Source organism: Myxocyprinus asiaticus, chromosome 42 (genome assembly GCF_019703515.2).
Source record: "Myxocyprinus asiaticus isolate MX2 ecotype Aquarium Trade chromosome 42, UBuf_Myxa_2, whole genome shotgun sequence".
NCBI lineage: Eukaryota > Metazoa > Chordata > Actinopteri > Cypriniformes > Catostomidae > Myxocyprinus > Myxocyprinus asiaticus.
In genome coordinates, this window is record NC_059385.1 from 30757298 (window position 1) to 30777869 (window position 20572).

The window sequence follows — 20572 nt, forward strand, 5'->3', positions numbered from 1 at the left end:
AAACTGCCGATTCCAACCTTGCCGAAGCACCCCCAGATCATCCCGATCCTCCACCAAATTTCACAATGGGTGCGAGACACTTGAAGGCCTCTCCAGATCTCCATCTAACCATTAGACAACCAGGTGGAGGATCGGTGATGATCTGGGGGTGCTTGGTCACTGAGCTTCCTTCTGCTCTGACTTTGACCAGTTATAATTTTCTGCAAATAAATGCTCTAAATGACAATATTTTTATTTGGAATTTGGGAGAAATGTTGTCAGTACTTTATAGAATAAAACAAAAATATTCATTTTACTCAAACACATACATAAAAATAGTAAATCCAGAGAAACTAATTTAAATAATTTTGCAGTGGTCTCTTAATTTTTCCCAGAGCTGTGTATATATATATATATATATATGTTTGTCTTCATAATCTTTAATCAAAATGTACTACCTTGCTCCACCTCTCTCTCTCTCTCTCTCTCTCTCTCTCTCTCTATATATATAAAACAGTCCTTTTGATGTTACGAATCCCTCTTATTTTTAACCCCTCACCATGCTATTTTTCATGACTCAATAAATTCTCAATATATAAAACCACTTCCTGCACTACATTTTTCTAATTGAATATCCTGTTTCACTCAGAAATGTGTCAGATTATGGAAGTATAACAGGTTGCAAATGTCGTTTCATGTTGACATTTGAAATGGAATTCGCAATCCATTTTACTTACATATTATGGTGCATTTTCGAGTGAAACAGGATATTTAACAAGTAAGAAAAAAATATGTAGGGTGATATTTTACACATTGGGAATTGATTGGATTCCAAAGGCTTTGAAAAATGAGGAACTTGGTGATGTCAGCCAGAAAGCAAAGTTTTAGAGGAGGAACAGTTTATTCAAATTTGAAGAAAGATTACAAAAGACAAACATATTTTCTTTGGAATCAATCGAATGATTCAATACCCTGACATCGACCCCATTCTGCTGCTTTACTGACAAACGCCATCTCCCATCAGACATTCTGCATCAATTCAAATGTGTTTTTCTTTTCCTGTGGCATGGCTGATAGTGGGTTAGGCGAGCAATAAAATATGCATCCCTGTTGACTGTATTACATATGTTACAACTAAAAACTACTCGCTTTACAATTTCCTTTTGGCACCACTCTGTGGACATTTTACCCACAAACTGGAGCTCACACGTGCCCATACGTTCAACAACACTTACAGCTTCGGCCACTGGGGGCAGTGCTTCGAATTTCGGTAAGCACAAACCAATCTCAGTTGAAGACCTTTCAACATACTGTCACCAAATTCACAGTGAGATCAGTCTGTTGGAATAACGTGCACCACTGAGACATTCATAATAAGACCTAAAATGTGTATTGAGTAATTAGGATGAATTTTTATTTCATGTTGACTTTAAAGAATTGCTGTTGTTGACTGTTGATTCAGTGTCATCCCTCCTAAATTGGACCTAATACTACGCTGGTCAATAAGGAACAATTAACATTTCAACAAATACTAATTTTAACCACGTGTGCAAGCTTCAACCAACATAACAGGCCAAAGAAATCTCATAATTTCTCTATGGCTATTTTTTTAATTGACAGTGCATTACAGCCTGATGAAATGTCTATAAACCACCAGCTCTTGGTTCTTGCCAACTTGTATGGTACTTTGAATTTGGGATTCTTGTAAGTGTAAATCATGTATTTGTTATTTTTATATATATAAACAAGCTTATGAACGCATACCTGTAATGATGCACCATGGAAGATCAGGACGGCTCTCTATACCTGCATGTCTGTAATGCACCAGTATGCTCGTCCTTGCCAAATACGACCCAGATTCACTGAGCATAACTTTGACACACTTTCTGTCTTTTTCCAAGAATTTAAATGCAAAAAGTTTTCTCTATTTTGGTTACAAGAAGTCACCGATCAGCAGGGATAATTTCCCTTTAACAATCAACATTTCATATAAACAGATAACAGACCACGTGACCATGTGTTTTGGATCCTAGGAAGGAAGTACCTTGCCATTCACATTATTCTGCCAAATTAAATTTTTGCCTTAAATGTTTAAGTAAAATCCAAGTGTTGCCAAAGTTACAACTTGCTGTGAAAAATGCATAACAATTTAATTACTGGTAAAGAAAATCAAGTTGAAACTCTGAAAACATATATAATCGAGTAGAAATAACATAACTTATTGTGACAAGTGAGAAGTTAAATGAATAGAAACATAGATAATGATAACAAAAACAGTGTACCAACCCACAACTCTAGTGGAGCTGCAAGAATTTACTCAATTTTCCAGTTATACCTCAAGCAATACAGTCTTTTAACTTGGTCGACAAACTTCAACGGGAGGAAGCAGCTGATTTGTTTGTGCTTTCAGCACAATGTGAGAGGTCAAACCAGACAGGAAAATCCTCCAACCATTCCAAGGACAAACCCTGAACAACCCAAACAAAAGTAAAGGAAAAAGTGCCATATTCGTGCCATCACATTTAAACATCCAACTCTGTTAAAGTTAGCCTTGAAGTTAATGATAGCTGTTCAACTAAGAGGTTTGGGGTAGTTACATTTTATGTCCAGATGTTCAACTGGTCAGGCTTTCCAGGTCAACTTTCGGTGTCCTTTCATTAATGTCTTTCTAATGCCCATATGTTGCTGAGTGGACTTAACCTCATAACATAATAATAATAATAAAAATAATAATAATAATAATAAAAAAATCCTTGCTTTTAAAACATATGCCAAAATAGAATGAAGATCAACCAAATGATCTGAAGTTCCATCATCAAACTCTACATGGCACAACCAGCTGAAAGGTCCTTTGAACATGTAATCTGTTAGCCAATGGGCTTGCACACTCCATGTCCTAAGCTGATATTGTAGGTTCTTTGGCATACAGACTATTAGCCAATCAACTTGCGTACTCCCTCTTTGTTTAGCATTTAAACTGCCTCAATCGTTTGCAGGTAAGCCTGTCTCACCTCAGTGCTCTATGAGAGATTTCTCACTAAAACCCTCCTGCTCCTCAGCACCACTACAATGTCAGGAAAAGCCAGTTGTTTTGTTTATTTTTGCTGCACTAATGTAAATAGTTCCAAACAAAGCCAAAAGTAGGATCAACTGTTGGGTGTAGTAACTGTAATATGTTGTATAATACTATGGTTAATAATTCTTATTGCATCAGTAGAAATGTACAAGACTTTTCTACACAATCAGTACAATATGCATACTGGTGTTTTGTCAGATCAATGGGTTTTAATACTTATTAGAAATTACATTAAGTGGATATTGCCATAAGTGCTCCAAACTTCAAAAAAAAAAAAAAAAGCTTGCAGAAAAGCATCTGCAGATCTTTTGTCTGGTAGGCATATAAGTGAAAAAAGAATCTTATCAGCCCTTTGGGCATCTGTAAATGTCCAGAAATTGCACGCCTCCTTTTAGGTTCAAGTATTTTGTGTGTACATTATTCCAGGCCAATGAAAATACTGTCACATAACCCATTTACTTTGTTAATGTGGTCTACATATTCAGAAACTGACCAAAAGTATGCTTTATAGAACTTATTCAATTTCTAAATAAGATATTTCTAATAATAATTGTAAATTAAAAAATGCTAAAAGCAAGTACTGTTCTCTGTACTCCATTATTTGTAACTAATTCATACATTTATTCTGCAATGTCTGCACTTGTTTTACAATTAGGCATGTTTAAAGTACCTGTACTTCAGAAAAAAAAGTAGTTACTAAATTGTAATAATAAAAATACTTAAATAAAAAAATAAAAAAACTCAAGTTAAAAGGCTTAAGCACTCATATTAACATGCAACGGATTTCAAGATTTCCACTGAATAACAGGGTGTTTTTCAACATTATACGTCTTCAGAAGACGGCGCAGACTGATATGTCACACAAGTCTCATCGACTACTTGTATGATACTTTTGCATCCTTTTCAAAGCTTCAAAGGGAGGGACCAGGACATTTTTACTTTTGTGTTCCGCAGAAGAAAGAAAATCATGCGGTTTTGGAACAACATGAGGGTGAGAGCTATTCCTTTAACTTCCTAAAACACAAAACTTTTAAAAGCTAACAAAAACAGAACAACAAAATAAAAAGACCATCTTACAAAAAATCAGTTCCATTCAACTAGCTTTAAACATCTTTACAGTTTGCCTTAAAATGAACATTTAAATAAAAATCCACCTACCAATAAAGCAGAAAATATGATCCATAAAGACACCATGATGGCAGTATTTCTTGTGGATCTGTTGATTTAACTGCGAAATGTATTAAGATGGACTCTACGCTGGCAACAGTCATGGTAACATTGGTCTCTTGCTCTCTCTCTCTCTCTCTCTCTCTCTCTCTTTATAAACAGCAGCAACAAAAGGCTCAATGCTGGGGAGACATGAAAAGAAAGACTGTCTGCATGAGATTCTAAAGAAACAATCCAGCCCAGAATCGCAGTATCTGCATATGCTTTTGAATATCACACACACTGCAATAAAAGTAGAACAAATCAAACTTGATCTTGCAAGTTAACTTGTTAAACCTTTATAAAAACAACATGTTCAACAACATTGAGGTGAAGCATATTTACAGTAGCACAAAAAATGATAAAAACAGTTTTTCACGTGAACACAAGACACAAGCCACTGTGAGAAAGCTTCCTTCATAGAGCTCATGAACACGCAACAGACGTCAAGATTTTCAACCGTAACCGTATGCCTTCAGAAGACTTGCAATATGACGCACGAGTCGCATGGAATACTTTTCGGACCTTTTTTTTTTTTTTAACCCCTTTTTAACCCTCCTGTTCTCTTTTTGTCATTTTCGACTTGTTTAAGGTTTAAAACAGTGAAAAAATTATCTGAATGTTGTTTTTGGTCAAAATACTATTTGATTCTCCACAACTATGAATAAAATAATAATAATAAAAAAGTATTACATTTTTACTTGTTTATATTTATGCAATGTCAGGGTGTCTTGGGTGGTTACTAGGGTGTTGCCAGGGTGTTGCTAAGTGATTGCAAGGTCTGTACTAAATGGTTGCTAGACAGTTGCTTACTTCCACAAGTTGCTTACATTCCCACTCTATGACATCCTGAACTCTATATTCAGTGTGCGTGAGGACCTGCTCTATATCTATGGAATTTTTTCGCTCATTTTCCATTTGCAGGCTGGACTTTTATATTCTGAAATAAAAAAAATCATTGAAAATAATCCATGTATTGTTTCAAACAGTTACAATGTGTTACAATGTGTAAGGATTCTCATTATCAGCTTTTTTTCCACTCAAAATAAAGGATTTAATGTATATCTTCTGTAAAAGAATAGAACCACCACTGACATATAGGTGGCGCTCTTTCCACATTAAATGCTATATTAAAAAGCTTGTCACTGAGAAAATTCCTTAAAACGTTTCTATTCGGGTAAAAAAAAAAAAAAGGCGGTACGATAGAGTATAAAGCACACCTCCCTTAATCAGAAGGGTGGTGTGCTTTATACTCTATTGTACCGCCTTTTTTTTTTTTTTTTTACCCAAACAGAAACGTTTTAAGGAATTTTGTCACAATACAGAAGGGTTAAGTTTAAGAACACACAGGGTTCTGAGGCTACAGCAATCCCAAAGGGCCCCCCTCATGGTCTATCTTGGTAGCCTATCTCAGCCCCTTTCACACATGCAACCAGGTAAATTACAGGAACATTGTTGGGTTGCCTTTACCAGCATGTGCTGTACACATAACATCAATATGGAAATTTTTGTTACAATTTCTCATTAAGGGAAATTGCTAGAGCAAAATGTACCAATATTTTCAAAAAGGTTGTTTTTTACACACGACCTCTAACCTTCTGGAAAAGGCTGTATGTGTTAAAGGGGCCCTTTGCTACAGAGTTGTTGTTGTTGTTGTTGTTTTTGTTTTGTTTTTTCACACAAGCAGTGCTTGTCAAGCACAAAACGGAGAGGCATTTGTTACACATACTAACTATTCCAGACCCAGATGGAGCTCTCTCCTGAAGCATTTGTTACTGGCAATGTGAGGCATGGGAACCTGCAGCATTTCATCTGAGGGTACGCACAAATATCTGACGAAAGCATATCTTTATATCTAGCAGGGACCAGTGGCATGCTCCCCATATGAGACACAAACCATTCAATTCTGGTGATTTTGAGAGAAGCATTTTGTTTTTATAGGGTATGTGTAGCATTCATGGAACTATTGGCTAAAGCATTTCTTAAAGAAAGTAACTGATCAGAAGAGTTCTTGCGCTAAAAAAGCAAGACACAGCGCAACAAATAGAGCAGAACGGTGGTGTCTCGAGACATGTTTTTAACAGTTTAAGTTCTTGACATGGTGTCTAAAAATGCAGCGCTCCGGTGAGAGATGCTAAAACAGTACAACGTGACGCAGTTGTCAAAAGACATCCATCTAGAGAATGTTTACATGGTAAACGACTGAAAAACAGAGCGAGCGGACGCAAAAACACATTCGATGTGAACAACTCCTTGTTCACACAGCACTTGCTGAAGTTTCTCAAAGTTACGTCTCAAAAATGCAATCTTTTGTTTCAGTTGATTGTAGACAAGCGTCCACATTATCCATCCAGTGCTGTTTGATCTCTGTTTGTAAATATCCCGATACTGTTTTAATGTCATTAATGTCATTATTGCTGAACTATTCTGAGAGTAATTTGAGATCTGAGAACATTTTTGAACTAGCCACATTTCCGACACACCAACAGGTAAATGAAAGAGGCAATCCCAGATGTAATTATGCAAGTTGAAAAATGATTTTCATTGGATAATGAATGAAAACAGTTAGGCAAGTGTTCCAAACATCTCTTTTTATTTTTAACATTACACACAGACAAACCACTTATGACTTGTCAATCAAGACTGCAACCAACAGTAATGACGGACTCCTGCCCTCCACAACCAATCACAGGGCCCCTTCGTAATAGGGCCCTGGGGCTTCAGCCCCGCTTAGCCCTTATGTTAATCCGGCCCTGGTTAAGCTATAAAGTGAGTCACTGTAACTGCATTTATATTGAAAATACAGACTTTGATATTCATTAGAACATCTCCTTTTGTGTTCCAAATAAGAAAGAAAGTCATATGGATTTGGAATGATAAAAATTATGACAGATTTTTCCTTTTTGGGTGAACTAATCCTTTAAGGATGCAATACAAACAGACACCATTAACATTTTATCCTATGCACACATGGATGAATCTATTTCACAGAAAAGAGACCACAGGAGGAGGAAGGTTCCTTGTTAGTGTACCTTCAAGGCTTTTGTTTGTGCTGCGGTCAGTATTAGATACTACTAGCAAAACAAATACCATTAAAGCAGCAGTTTAGAACCCAGATTTTGTATTGGACATCAAGTGGTGACTCAACACAGTACCAAAATTGTATCGCACAAAAGTATAAATTTTAGTATGCTACCCATCACAACCAACCAATTATAATTTAATCAGAGACATATTTTACTGCCACAAAAATTATTCGAGTTTTTCAATAACAATCCAAATTGTGACTGCATCAGAAACAGCTGAAATACTGTCACAATACAAAAAAAAAATAAATAAATAAATAAATAAAAATAAAAAAATGAAGTATGTCACTAGTTTTAGTTAGTTACTGTAACACTGTTATGTCCACACTCTGAGCGGATGGTCTGTTTTTGATGTGTGCTAATGGAGATGAGCCATGTTTCCCGCAGTACACACTCTCATTTAACTCAGTATTCGCCACATATCTGTTGCCATGGTTTTGATGTGAGTCTTACTTTGTGGACAGTAGGTGTGAATGTGCTGCGCACTGATGAGATATGTGGTGAATGTCCACCATGATTTATATAAGAAACACCCTTCTGTTTTTGTGCTCATGTGGAGTTTGTTAGCACAGATGTAATCAGTGTAGATACGCACATGCAATTAACAATCTACACACTGACCTAACATAATTGGTGATGTATATACTATATTAAAAAGCCTTGTGGTAATGCCTATTTTTGGATAATCTACATAATTATCCAGACATCTAACATTAAACATAAGTTGTTCGAAAACAAAATACAGAAGAAGCCAAACTAAAACAAATTCAAAATGGGCCCTATTTTAAGAGTGCTAGCGTTAAGCCATAATTAAAGCCGTAATTCATAAGTGCAGAGTCAGTGGGCATGGCCATGAAATGTTTGTATTTCTGTGCAAGCATGCACTAAGTCTAGGTGCATGTAGTTTTGGCGAAATCGCCCGCGCAATGTGCAAATGGGCTGGATTAAGTGCAATTTAATTCTGAGGTTCTTCTCTGGGATTTCCACCATCTGCGTCCTATTATAGTCCACACCCTGTCAAGCACCAGCGATATAAACAAAGACAGCACATTCATAAGAAGTTGGTAGTGTAAATGGTCTATATGCAATAAATTAGAAGAATAGAAAATGTGCATTAACTGCGGCCTTGATGAATGCCAGGCATATTTCTATGACAGTGACACGTTCCTTTCATACGCACAGAAAATGAGATTCTCTTCTGAATTTGGATACGCTCTGTTAAATTATAGGGAATGCTAGTATTATTAATCATTTTCATCTACTGACACAGAAATCATGGCTAGTATTGTGATTGTCAGGGATAGTACTTGAGGTTCTGTACTTTCAAGAATTTGGACAGGAACTTTATTTGGTGGAATCTCCAAACTACAAATGCGGGAACTTAATTTGAACTTTGCGCTGAGTTAAGAGGTGGTATTGAAACCTTAGTGCAATGACCTATTTCTTTGGAAAATAGCAAATTGCGCTTTGCAGCACATCATTTACATACAATACACCCACAGTTTGCACACCTACACCCAGAATAGCGCAAACACTCCCACCCATGGCCATTTGCACTTTGCGCTGGCACGAAAATTGCACTTCGAATTAGCACTCTCATGAAAATTGGATAAGACGTTGTGCATGGTCATAGCGCTGTGCTTTGCACACTCACAAAAACAGAGCCCATCAAATTACGGCAAAAGCTCATAATTTCGACATCAACATCATTTGTGACTTCACTTGGCCAACACTGAAAATGCAACAAAAAGAAGTTTACTATAAGTACCCAGATGATGCAACAGAGTTTGGAATGTTGGACACTTCATGCACTCAGCAGTTGGGCTTTGCCGTATGTAGCAGAAGGTGCGGAGTTACCTGGCTGTGTTGCTGGTCTCACAACAATTGTAAATAATGGAGAATGTAGCAACAAGTGAAACTTCAGTGAAGACAGCACCTTACAAATGTAAGCTGAATGCTTTACCATCACCCCACGTTGTGTGAATATGTACGGTATTTGAGATACAAGTGTTGAACTGAGGATGGCTAACGCGCTAAAGCTAGCAGCAACATATTGCATGTGTTTGAAACATCACTTCCCTCAGCTGTTAAACGCTGAATGCTTCCATACTGTTAAAAAAATAAAAAATAAATAAGTGTTCCATTTGGAAAGATACTACACTTGGAAAATGCATACACTACATGGCTGAGTGCATAGTGTATATTGTAAGTGCATAGTGTGTATTGCATAATTTGGGGGACAGCTTATGTCTATTCTTGCTTAAATAGTCAGAGACTATTTAGCAGAGACGGAGCACTTCTATTTAAATGCCCAACGACCAACAGATGCTGATAGAAAGATCACATGTCAATCAACTCAAGAATGCATATGTACATTAGCTGAACCAGCCTGAAAAATAGCATTTTTTAGCGTGATCCGAGCAAAAGAACCACAATTAATGACACAATTGTTGTCAGATTTTACTGCTGATTTGAAATTTGTTCTTTTATCGTAATCTTGACCAACCATCTTGGAGATTTCGGTCTTTTCCCATTCAAGCAGATAAGAGCTGTACATTTATGTTGCTTGTTTACATAAAGAAATAGCTGCCCAGACTGCCCAGGGGCGTTCCATATATGGGTGCCATGTGGACTGACTTCCCTTCAAAAAAAGGGACTTTGGTAGCATCTCCTGTGTGCTTCACTTGCTGCCCGATTAAAGTATTCCAAATCACTTGTGAGGTTTCCATGATGTTTAGAATGCTTCTTTCCTTAGAAGTTAGCTGCCTATGTAGGCAGTAGACAGCTCACTAGATTTTAGAACAGAGACGTATTTTTTTTTGTAAAACCTAAGCCAACAAAGGCAAAATATTTGCAAGTAAATGCATGTTTAAACTTCACTGTAAAGTCTGCAGTAATTTTTGCTTGAGAATAATCAAAGGTGTAAATGAACTAATTTGTCCCTTCAAATTGGTTTTTCTTTAAGACTCATAATTAGTGGCTCAGAGCAGCCATTATGTAATTGGGTTGCTTTGACTTGATTGTAATCCTGCTGGGAATGTTTTGAAGACCACAGTACAGTGGTTTAAGATGAACTGAAAATGAAAGCACTATATATTATCTATTTGGATTTCTTTTATAATTTTTTGACATGAATTATTTTTTGTAATCCTTTACTAAATCTTGGAACATGTCCATAGTTAATGTGATGAACTACACCGTTTACTCTGCTAGGACACTTGTGTACACTTGAGCGAACATGACTTCATACATCCACTAAAAATCACTGCGACACTGTCAGTCTGTCTCCCTCACGTTCTGCAAGGACTCTTATTTTGAAGTTTTGGCTCCACTCAAGACACCTCCTCATCTTGGTCAGCCGGTTCCCCCCAAGTCACCGGCTTGACCATCGACCCCTGAAATTTCACAGGCAAAGGGATCTGTCAACCCTCCGACTCCACCCTGACACTTTGAGCCCTGGCTCCACCATGGCCCTCTGATCCCTCATCAACATCTCGGCTCTATGTCCCCTCATCTCCACCATGGGCCGTCAGCCTATCGGTGTCACCAGGGTCCCTCGTCCCTCCAGCTCCGCCTTGGTCCGTCGGTCACCTGGCTCTGCCATCGGCTCCACCAGGGGCCTCCTCCCCTCCAGCTCCGCCTTGGTCCTCAGTCCCACCAGCTCTGCCTTAGTCTTCCGATCCCCCAGCTCTGCCTCAGACCTCTGAGCCTTCGGCGCTACCTTGGTCCTCTGAGCCCCTGGCTCCACCATGGTCCTTCGAGCCTTCAGCTATGCTCCAGGCACTAAGATCCCCAGTTCCGCCCCTCGAGCCTCCCTTGGCTCCGCCTCCCTTGGCTCCACCTCCCTTGGCTCCACCCATAGAGCCTTACATGGCTCCGCCTGCCTTTGTCGAGCCTCTCCTAGCTCCGCCCTCAGACTCTTCCACAGCTCTGCCCTCAGAGTCTTCCATGGCTCCGCTCACTTCCCCAGAGTCTCCTCCTCCAGCGGTTCTGCCTCCTGACCCAGTCCCTGCCCTGTGGCCTCCTCCCAGGCCTCCTGACCCAGTCCCTGCCCTGTGGCCGCCTCCCAGGCCTCCTGACCCAGCCCCTGCCCTGTGGCCACCCCCCAGGCCTCCGGATTCATTCCCAGCCCTGAAGCCGCCCTCCAGGCCCCCGGATCATCCTCCTTGGATCCTTCTTCACCTTCTGCATCACCCTACCCTCCTCATCCGTCTTCTTCACATTCTTCAAGGACTCTTATTTTGAAGTTTTCCACCGGACAACATCTCCCATGTTTCACTGCCTTCATCACTTCCATCTGTTCCTTATTATCCTCACCTGTCTTCCATTCCCTCACTTAGCTCCTTTTGTATAAATATCCTCGAGTTTTGCCCATTCCTTTGTCAGTCCTTGAAGTGTTACATTGTGTTGTTAGTTTGAGATGTATAGCTTAATAGTTTGTTCGACTCCAGTGTTTGTTCCATTCCAGCGATTACTACTGTTGAGCTTTTTGTTTGTTCCACTCCAGCGCTTAATATTAAAAGACTTAAAGTATCTACTCCTGCGTCTTCTCTCTTCCACTCCAAGAACCCAGCATTACAGACATCAGTTGGTTAGAAGTTATTGCAAAAATGGCTCAGAAAAGCCCAGGTATCATATTTTGTTATCTAATGCAAGGACATTCAGGCATTTTTAAGTGTGCCTTAAGTGCCCAAATAATTTTTGGGGTCACATTCCGAAGTACATAGTAAATATGGCCTTGAGTAATTAACATCACAAGACAACATCCCTAAATCATTGAGTGGACATATCTTCATCTTTAAGGGTGACCCTTACCTGTAATGCCATTCAATTATCTTTGACATGACCTTAGTGACCTTGTTTAAACAGTCGTGTGTATGAATTAATCCCGTTTGAGTGACTGTAACAGTCGCCTATTGACTCTTGAATGCAACTCCTGACTGTGACTTGGCTTTCATCAGTGTCAGCGCTCAATGACATCACAAACTCAGTTAGCTGCTCTTTGTCCTGAGGGCTGCCTTCAACAACACTGTGCCATGTTATCATACTGTACTGCAGATTGAATAGAAGGCAAACCCATGTAGAAAGGAACGGTGTCAGTGGTTCTTGTGTGGAGTGCTGTGAGCGTAACGTGCGACTGATACAGATAATCAGAGCATCCCACAGTCCTATTTGCAGCTCCTGGTAACCCTGCTTTATTTAGATGGTGTGAATAAATCTTGGGCCTTCATCTCCACTGCCTATCCAATGTACCTGTCAACATCCACAATCAATAATCTACATGAGCAGCAGCTGCATATATCTTGTCTTGAATTGAAAGTGAATTGCCATAAACATTTAATTAATATATTTGTTACTCTAAAAATAAACTTGGGCAAATTTAGCTTCATTTTGCTTGGTGTTGCAGCTAGCTAGTCGGCAGGGAAATCAGCTAGTCTACTAAAATCGGTCTATGCTTTCCGATTGTCTGAACTGCCCCCAGTGGTCGAAGCTGGAACTATAGTCGTGCATATGTGCAACAGTACTGAGAGCAAAACTGCATTTCCCTATCTGTCACTCACTCGACTTTGTGTCGATGTAGTGACACTAGGGGTTGCCCTTGGGAGCCCCAAACACCTCTGATCTTTGAGAAAAGGCCAATGGGAATTGGCGAGTAGAATTTGCATGCCACTCCCCCGGACATACGGGTATAAAAGGAGCTGGCTCGCAACCACTCATTCAGATTTTCTCTTCGGAGCCAAGTGGTTGTGTTCAGCGAGCTGAATCCTCTGCCGTTCCATTCACCTCTAAAAAACTGTTGGATTTACGGCACATTACAGCAGCTTCTCTCCCTCTTGCACCGGTGGAGTGCAGAGAACGCCCCTGGGTGCTTCGACAGTCTAAAAGAGTATATATTCTTGCAATAAAAGAGTATAGTTTCCCTACTAAAAGATTGGCACTGACGGAGAGCATCTTTTTAAGGATGTCTTTCCGTCTGTGTTTATTTCCTGGTTGCGGTCGTTACCTCTCCACTTCCAATGCCCACGATCGCTGTCTTACGTGCTTGAGCACTGTCCACACGGCATGACCATGGCAATGTTGCGGTCACGGCTTTCCGTCGTTAGAGGGAAAGCCACCCCAGCGGCTCTCCGCCTCGGTCCTTCTACCTACGGGTTTGAGGCCATATCGGTTAGCACTGGGGGCGACACGTGCCTGGAGACACTGCCGGCAAAACTCGGTAAGACCATGTGATGTATTTCCACACATTACCTCCCCTTCGGGCAGGGTGTGGTCTCCGCAGATTCTTCCCCTTGGGAGTGACACCCCCCCAATGCGGACACTTATGGCCCCCAGTTGATCGATTTCCACTCTTTTTTGGTGACCCTGTCCCCATTTTTTGGGCAGTCGACTTGTCCCCGAGGTGCAGGGGACCATACGACACTCATAGGAGCGTTGGGGGAAGTTACATGATGGCCAGGTGCGCTGGCTAAGAGGCACACAGTGGTCTGCCCATCTCGCACTGCCAGTCCACGTAACACAGTTCAGTTAGTTGTGGCAATTCGTATAGGGACCCCTAGTAGCACTACCTCGACACATCGTCGAGTGAGTGACAGATAGGGAACATCCTGGTTACTTTCATAACCTCCATTCCCTGATGGAGGGAACGAGACGTTGTGTCCCTCCTGCCACAACTCTGAACTACCCGCTGAAATGGCCGGGACCCTGTCTCGGCTCCTCAGCACAAAACCTGAATGAGTGGTTGTGAGCCAGCTCCTTTTATACCCGTATGTCCAGGGGAGCGGCATGCAAATTCCACTCACCAATTCCCATCGGCCTTTTCTCAAAAATCAGAGGTGTTTGGGGCTCCCAAGGGCGACCCCTAGTGTCACTACATCGACACAACATCTCATTCCCTCCATCAGGGAATGGAGGTTACGAAAGTAAAAAGGACGTTTTCCACTTATTTCTTTGAATGGATGTGATGTGAAAGTCACTGCCCCCAGTGGTCGAAGCTGGAACTATAGTCGTGCATATGTGCAAAAGTACTGAGAGCAAAACTGCATTTTTCCACTTATTTCTTTGAACGGATGAGACGTGAAAGTCGCAGCGCATCTGATTTTGGGAAAATTTTGAGTTATTACATTAATATACTCCTGACCCAAACCCAAAAACTAACTGTAGCAATAACAGTCCTGTATGGTGTCTTGCTCCTACCACTGAATAATAAAATAAAAAAGGTAATTCTGACTTTATATCAATTGCGAGTTTAGATCTCATAATTACAAGGAATAAACTCACAATTGTGAGAAAAAATTGCAAGATATATAGTCAAAACTGCGAATTATCAAGTCACATTTGCGAGAAATAAAGTCATAATTTTGTGAGACACAAAGTACAGAATACCTTTTTTCTCGCAATTGACTTTATTTCTCGCATTTCCAACTTATTTCTCGCAATTTCGACTTTATTTCTCACAATTGCATGTTTATTTCTTGTAATTAAGAGATATACAGTAAAATCGCAAGTGTAAATTTATATATCGCAATTGCTAGAAATGCAATTGAAATTGGGAGATTTAATGTTGAAATTGTGAGATATAAAGTCGAAATTGCTAGTTATAAAGTCATTATTGCTTGAAATAGTCACAATTGTGAAATATAGTCAGAATTACCTTTTCTCTTAATTGACTATTTTTATCATTTTAAATACATTTCTTTATTTCTATAGAAATAAAGTCGAAATTGCAAGACATAAAGTCAAAATTGCATGAAATAACGTCACAATTGTCAGATGCAAAGTCAAAATAGTGAGAAATAAAGTCAAAATTGCAAGATATAAAGTTGAAATTGCAAGTTATAAAGTTGCAATTGCAAGAAATAAAGTCAATTGTGAGATCAGAAATTAACTTTTTTTTTCCCCGAAATTTACTTTATTTCTAATTTAAATTTCTATCATCTCAAATACATGTCTTTATTTCTATAAAAATAAAGTCAAAATTGTGAGATATAAAGTCTGGATTACCTCTTTTAATTTTTAATCCGTGGTGGGATCCAGCTTTCATTATCCTAAGACCAAAACAGCATTATTTAAAGGGATAGTTCACCCAAAAATGAAAATTCTCACATCATTTACTCACGCTCATGCCATCCCAGATGTGTATAACTTTCTTTCTTCTGCTGAACACAAATGAAGACTTTTAGAAGAATATTTCAGCTCTGTAGGTCCATACAATGCAAGTGAATGGGTGCCAAAATTTTGATGCTCCAAAATGCACATAAAGGCATCATAAAAGTAATCTGTACGACTCCAGTGTTTTAATCCATATTTTCAGAAGTGATATGATAGATGTGGGTAAGAAACAGATCAATATTTAAGTCCTTTATTTACTAGAAATTCTTCTCCCTGCCTTCATGATATGCATGAAGAATGTGGATCACTAAAAACACAAGTGTCACAGTCTCGGTGAGTCTGCAAGTTTGTTCTATTGTGTTTACGTTCTCTTCTTCATGTGTTTCAGGTGCCGCTGGCACGTGGAATCAGCATTTACACGGGAACCTTGATTGTTTCCATGGAAACGCTGATCATGCCAACTTTCAGCTGGCTGTCGATACCTGCCCCTTGTTTGTTTCCTGCCTATATTAACCCCACTCTGTTTCGTGTTCATTGCTACAGTGCATCCGGAAAGTATTCACAGCGCTTCAATTTTTCCACATTTTGTTATTTTACAGCCTTATTCCAAAATGGATTAAATTCATTATTTTCCTCAAAATTCTACAAACAATACCCCATAATGACAACGTGAAAGAAGTTTGTTTGAAATCTTTGCAAATTTATTACAAATAAAAAACGAAAAAATCACATGTACATAAGTATTCACAGCCTTTGCCATGACACTCAAAATTGAGCTCAGGTGCATCCTGTTTCCACTGATCATCCTTGAGATGTTTCTACAACTTTATTGGAGTCCACCTGTGGTAAATTCAGTTGATTGGACATGATTTGGAAAGGCACACTCCTGTCTATATAAGGTCCTACAGTTAACAGTGCATGTCAGAGCACAAACCAAGCCATGAAGTCCAATGAATTGTCTGTAGACCTCCGAGACAGGATTGTATCAAACCACAGATCTGGGGAAGGGTACAGAAAAATGTCTGCAGCATTGAAGGTCCCAATGAGCACAGTGGCCTCCATCATCCGTAAATGGAAGAAGTTTGGAACCACCAGAACTCTTCCTAGAGCTGGCCGCCTGGCCAAACTGAACGATCGGGAGAGAAGGGCCTTAGTCAGGGAGGTGACCAAGAACCCGATGGTCACTCTGACAGAGCTCCAGCATTTCTCTGTGGAGAGAGGAGAACCTTCCAGAAGAACAACCATCTCTGCAGCACTCCACCAATCAGGACTGTATGGTAGAGTGGCCAGACGGAAGCCACTCCTCAGTAAAAGGCACATGACAGTCTGCCTGGAGTTTGCCAAAAGGCACCTGAAGGACTCTCAGACCATGAGAAACAAAGATTGAACTCTCTGGTCTGAATGGCAAGCGTCATGTCTGGAGGAAACCAGGCACCGCTCATCACCTGGCCAATACCATCCCTACAGTGAAGCATGGTGGTGGCAGCATCATGCTGTGGGGATGTTTTTCAGTGGCAGGAACTGGGAGACTGGTCAGGATCGAGGGAAAGATGAATGCAGCAATGTACAGAGACATCCTTGATGAAAACTTGCTCCAGAGCGCTCTGGACCTCAGACTGGGGCGAAGGTTCATCTTCCAACAGGACAACGACCCTAAGCACACAGCCAAGTTAACAAAGGAGTGGCTCTGGGGAGCATCTCTGGAGAGATCTGAAAATGGCTGTGCACCGACGCTCCCCATCCAACCTGATGGAGCTTGAGAGGTCCTGCAAAGAAGAATGGGAGAAACTGCCCAAAAATAGGTGTACCAAGCTTGTAGCATCATACTCAAAAAGACTTGAGGCAATAATTGGTGCCAAAGGTGCTTCAACGAAGTATTGAGCAAAGGCTGTGAATACTTATGTACATGTGATTTTTTTTAGTTTTTTATTTTTAATAAATTTGCAAAGATTTCAAACAAACTTCTTTCACATTGTCATTATGGGGTATTGTTTGTAGAATTTTGAGGAAAATAATGAATTTAATCCATTTTGGAATAAGGCTGTAACATAACAAAATGTGGAAAAAGTGAAGCGCTGTGAATACTTTCCGGATGCACTGTAGATTGTTGTTATGTATGTTGTTACTCACCGCTCTCTCTCTGCCCTAGTTGGTCCTGTTACGTGTTTTCTCTGTTGATTGCCAGTTTTTGCCGCAGTGCCCGGATTGTGGTTACCTTCCTGTTGGTTTCTTTACTTGCCTCGACTCTCCACCCGAGGATTCCTCATCAGTTATCCCTCTACACTACCACAACACACTCAAGCCAATGAACACACTTTCCTGCAGAGGATTCCTCGCAGATCTGCACTCCACACTACCACAACGCACACAAGCCTACGAACACACTCTCCATCTCCACGCTGCAGTCGGTGCTGGGCTCCCTCATGCTTCACTAGCTCAGCTGTGTTATATTATTGTTCATAAATCCCGTTAACTTTGCCTCCACACTTGGATCTCTGGTCTAATCCTTGACAACAAGAAAAATAATGTGAAAGTGGAGACTGACTGAGCAGAGAGAAGCATTTATAGTGAAAAAAAAAAAAAAAAAAGGACTTAAATATTGATCTGTTTCTCACCCACACCTATCATATCATGTCTGAAGACATTGAGAAGATAATTAAACCACTGGAGTCTTATGGATCACTTTTATGCTGACTTTTGTGATTTTTGGAGCTTCAAAGTTTTGGCACCCATTCACTTGCATTGCATGGACAGAGCTGAGAAGTTCTTCTAAAAATGTTCATTTAAGTTCAGCACATGAAACAAAGTCATACACATCTGGGATGGCATGAGGGTGTGTAAATGATGAGAGAATTTTCATTTTTGTATGAACTATCCCTTTAATTTTCTTCTGTGCAAATGTAGTGCAGTATCTCGCTTGCTGGAGATCAAAATGGATGTGACATCAAGGGCACAGCGTGGGTGATTTTTCGGGGCATGAAAAATGTATGTCACACTATTACTGCCCACAGAAAGCAGATGGTAAACACTGAATTTTATTAAAAAGAGGTGTTTGTGAACATTTTCTATTGATCAAGGCAACAGTAATTTATCAAATGAAGATGAAATCATAAAAAGTAGTGTCATAACTGGACAAATATTCAGACATGCTGCAGTGCGATCCAGACAACTTTTGCCATGTTTAAAAACAGCAGATTAACAATGTCTCTGCTGAGAATATATTACTTTGGTCAAACATAACTAACATATATATAACTAAAATAACTCTATTAAACATCAAACTGATTACACTGATGGCATCCATGTTTTTTGTTTAAAGCTGCACAATGTTGCTAGGGTTATGACTATCATTGCTGGTTTGGGAGTGACTCCTGTATTACATACAGACACGGAACGATAATTTAGAGTATTCACTCCCCCATTTAAATGCAACTGTCACTCACGTAACTTTGCAGTGTGTATGTGGCCAGAATGAAATCAAAAGCTATTTTCAGATACTGCTCACTGAGTATTTAGAGCATTCTGGCCACACCAAAAACAATCCAGCAAATGAAAAGTTCCTTCCGGAATTTGGTAATGAGCATCTGTCACTTCATTTAGAGTTTTATACACAGTGTTAAATTCCTCAATAATCATTCATAGTAATTACATCATTCAAGCTTAGTGAAAAATCATATGATGAAACAACAGATTATAACCTCTTTATAAACCTCTTTATCTTTATAAAGAATCTGCCCCATGATGCACGAATCAGAGGTGCATTTAACTTTACTTAAATAACTAAATTAAAAGACATACATTGAAACAGTACAACAAGTAATATCATGATGTATACATACTATATATAAATTATTGTTTTTTTCTCACATTACAGTAATGGCAATGACAATAAGTTTTTCTTGCATTAAGTTACTGGGGGGGAGTTATATTATTTTGGGGAGAAATATTACAAGAAATATGATGGACATGTTCTTCACAGAATTGTGAGATTCATACATAACTTTAAACATTTTCTCTAACATTTACACAATAATAATACCATGCTAAGTTTAAGAAGCACCATACATAAGAAGATTCTTTTTGATAGACTTTTTATTTTATTTATATATTTTTAATACTCTTAAAATAAATTAGAAGCATTTTAAATGCTAAAATTTAGTTTTAAAAAGTCTGTTGAACAGGTGAATACACAGTATGATGATTGCTTTGGAATGATAGAAGGACTGATTTTAAAGGAATAGTTCACCAAAAATAGAATTTTGTGTTGAATTGAATACAGTATACTACATTCAATAAATTATTTCCTTTTGTTTTCCGCAGATGAAAGAAAGTCATGCGGGTTTGGAAGCAACATGAGGGTGAATAAAGGTCTATTCACAACTATCTGAGACAAATTTATGAGACAAACTGCCAACGAATGGTCTATTCTCGGGTTATACGGTGTGAAGGCAAATCCACTCCCGAACCTATTACAAACTCACCATTTATTCCATTGTTTTCTGCAATTCCTGGCCATGATAACTCCCTCCTTGTTATCCGCATATTTGAATAACACTATTTTTGTTGTGCTCACATTTATTTTCAATGCCGGTTCCTAGTTATTCTTCATTAGGTGTTTAATGTCAGTTTGCTAAGTAACTTTTAGTCCATTGGTGCCACCAACACACAGGATTTTCAGTCAGAAAAATTTAATAATAATCGGACTGCTCTTCGTAAAAAACTTTCAGATTGTCGGCAGGGTGAATAGCGACATGAGAATCCATTGTTCCTATTCAAAAGCTTGTTTGCAACAAACATTCGCAGCGAAAATTCGGGCTTGGTGTGAATAGGCATTAAATAATGACAGAATTTTTCATTTTTGAGTGAACTTTTTCTTTAATTTAGAAAAGCAGACAATTGTAACTGACTGTTTATAGAGACAATGCTTGAGTTTTACAGTAGATTAGAGTTATCATTTGTTTTAACTGAAAATAAAAGGGTGGTGCTTTTCTAGGACAGAGATTGTGTTGCTGAACAGCCAAAGACAATGACCAACAAGGGGGGGGGGTGAGTATCCCCAATACACAGATTGTGTTGCACAATATTTTTCCTGGAAATCACAGCTGACCATCAACTG

At 39.3% G+C, this 20572-nt stretch overlaps 1 protein-coding gene across 2 annotated transcripts in view; it reads right to left on the reverse strand.

Moving 5' to 3' along the window:
• Window positions 1–20572, reverse strand: part of LOC127432338 (A-kinase anchor protein 2-like) — a 71706-nt gene that overhangs the window by 42734 nt on the left and 8400 nt on the right. The window contains exon 3 of one of the 2 annotated variants that reach the window (XM_051683265.1): window positions 4214–4404. The exons of the other annotated variant lie outside the window; for it this stretch is intronic. Within the exon in view, the coding sequence (XP_051539225.1) occupies window positions 4214–4249 (36 nt within the window). The 5' untranslated portion in view covers window positions 4250–4404. The remainder of the gene's footprint in view (window positions 1–4213; window positions 4405–20572) is intronic. 2 annotated transcript variants of the gene reach the window in all.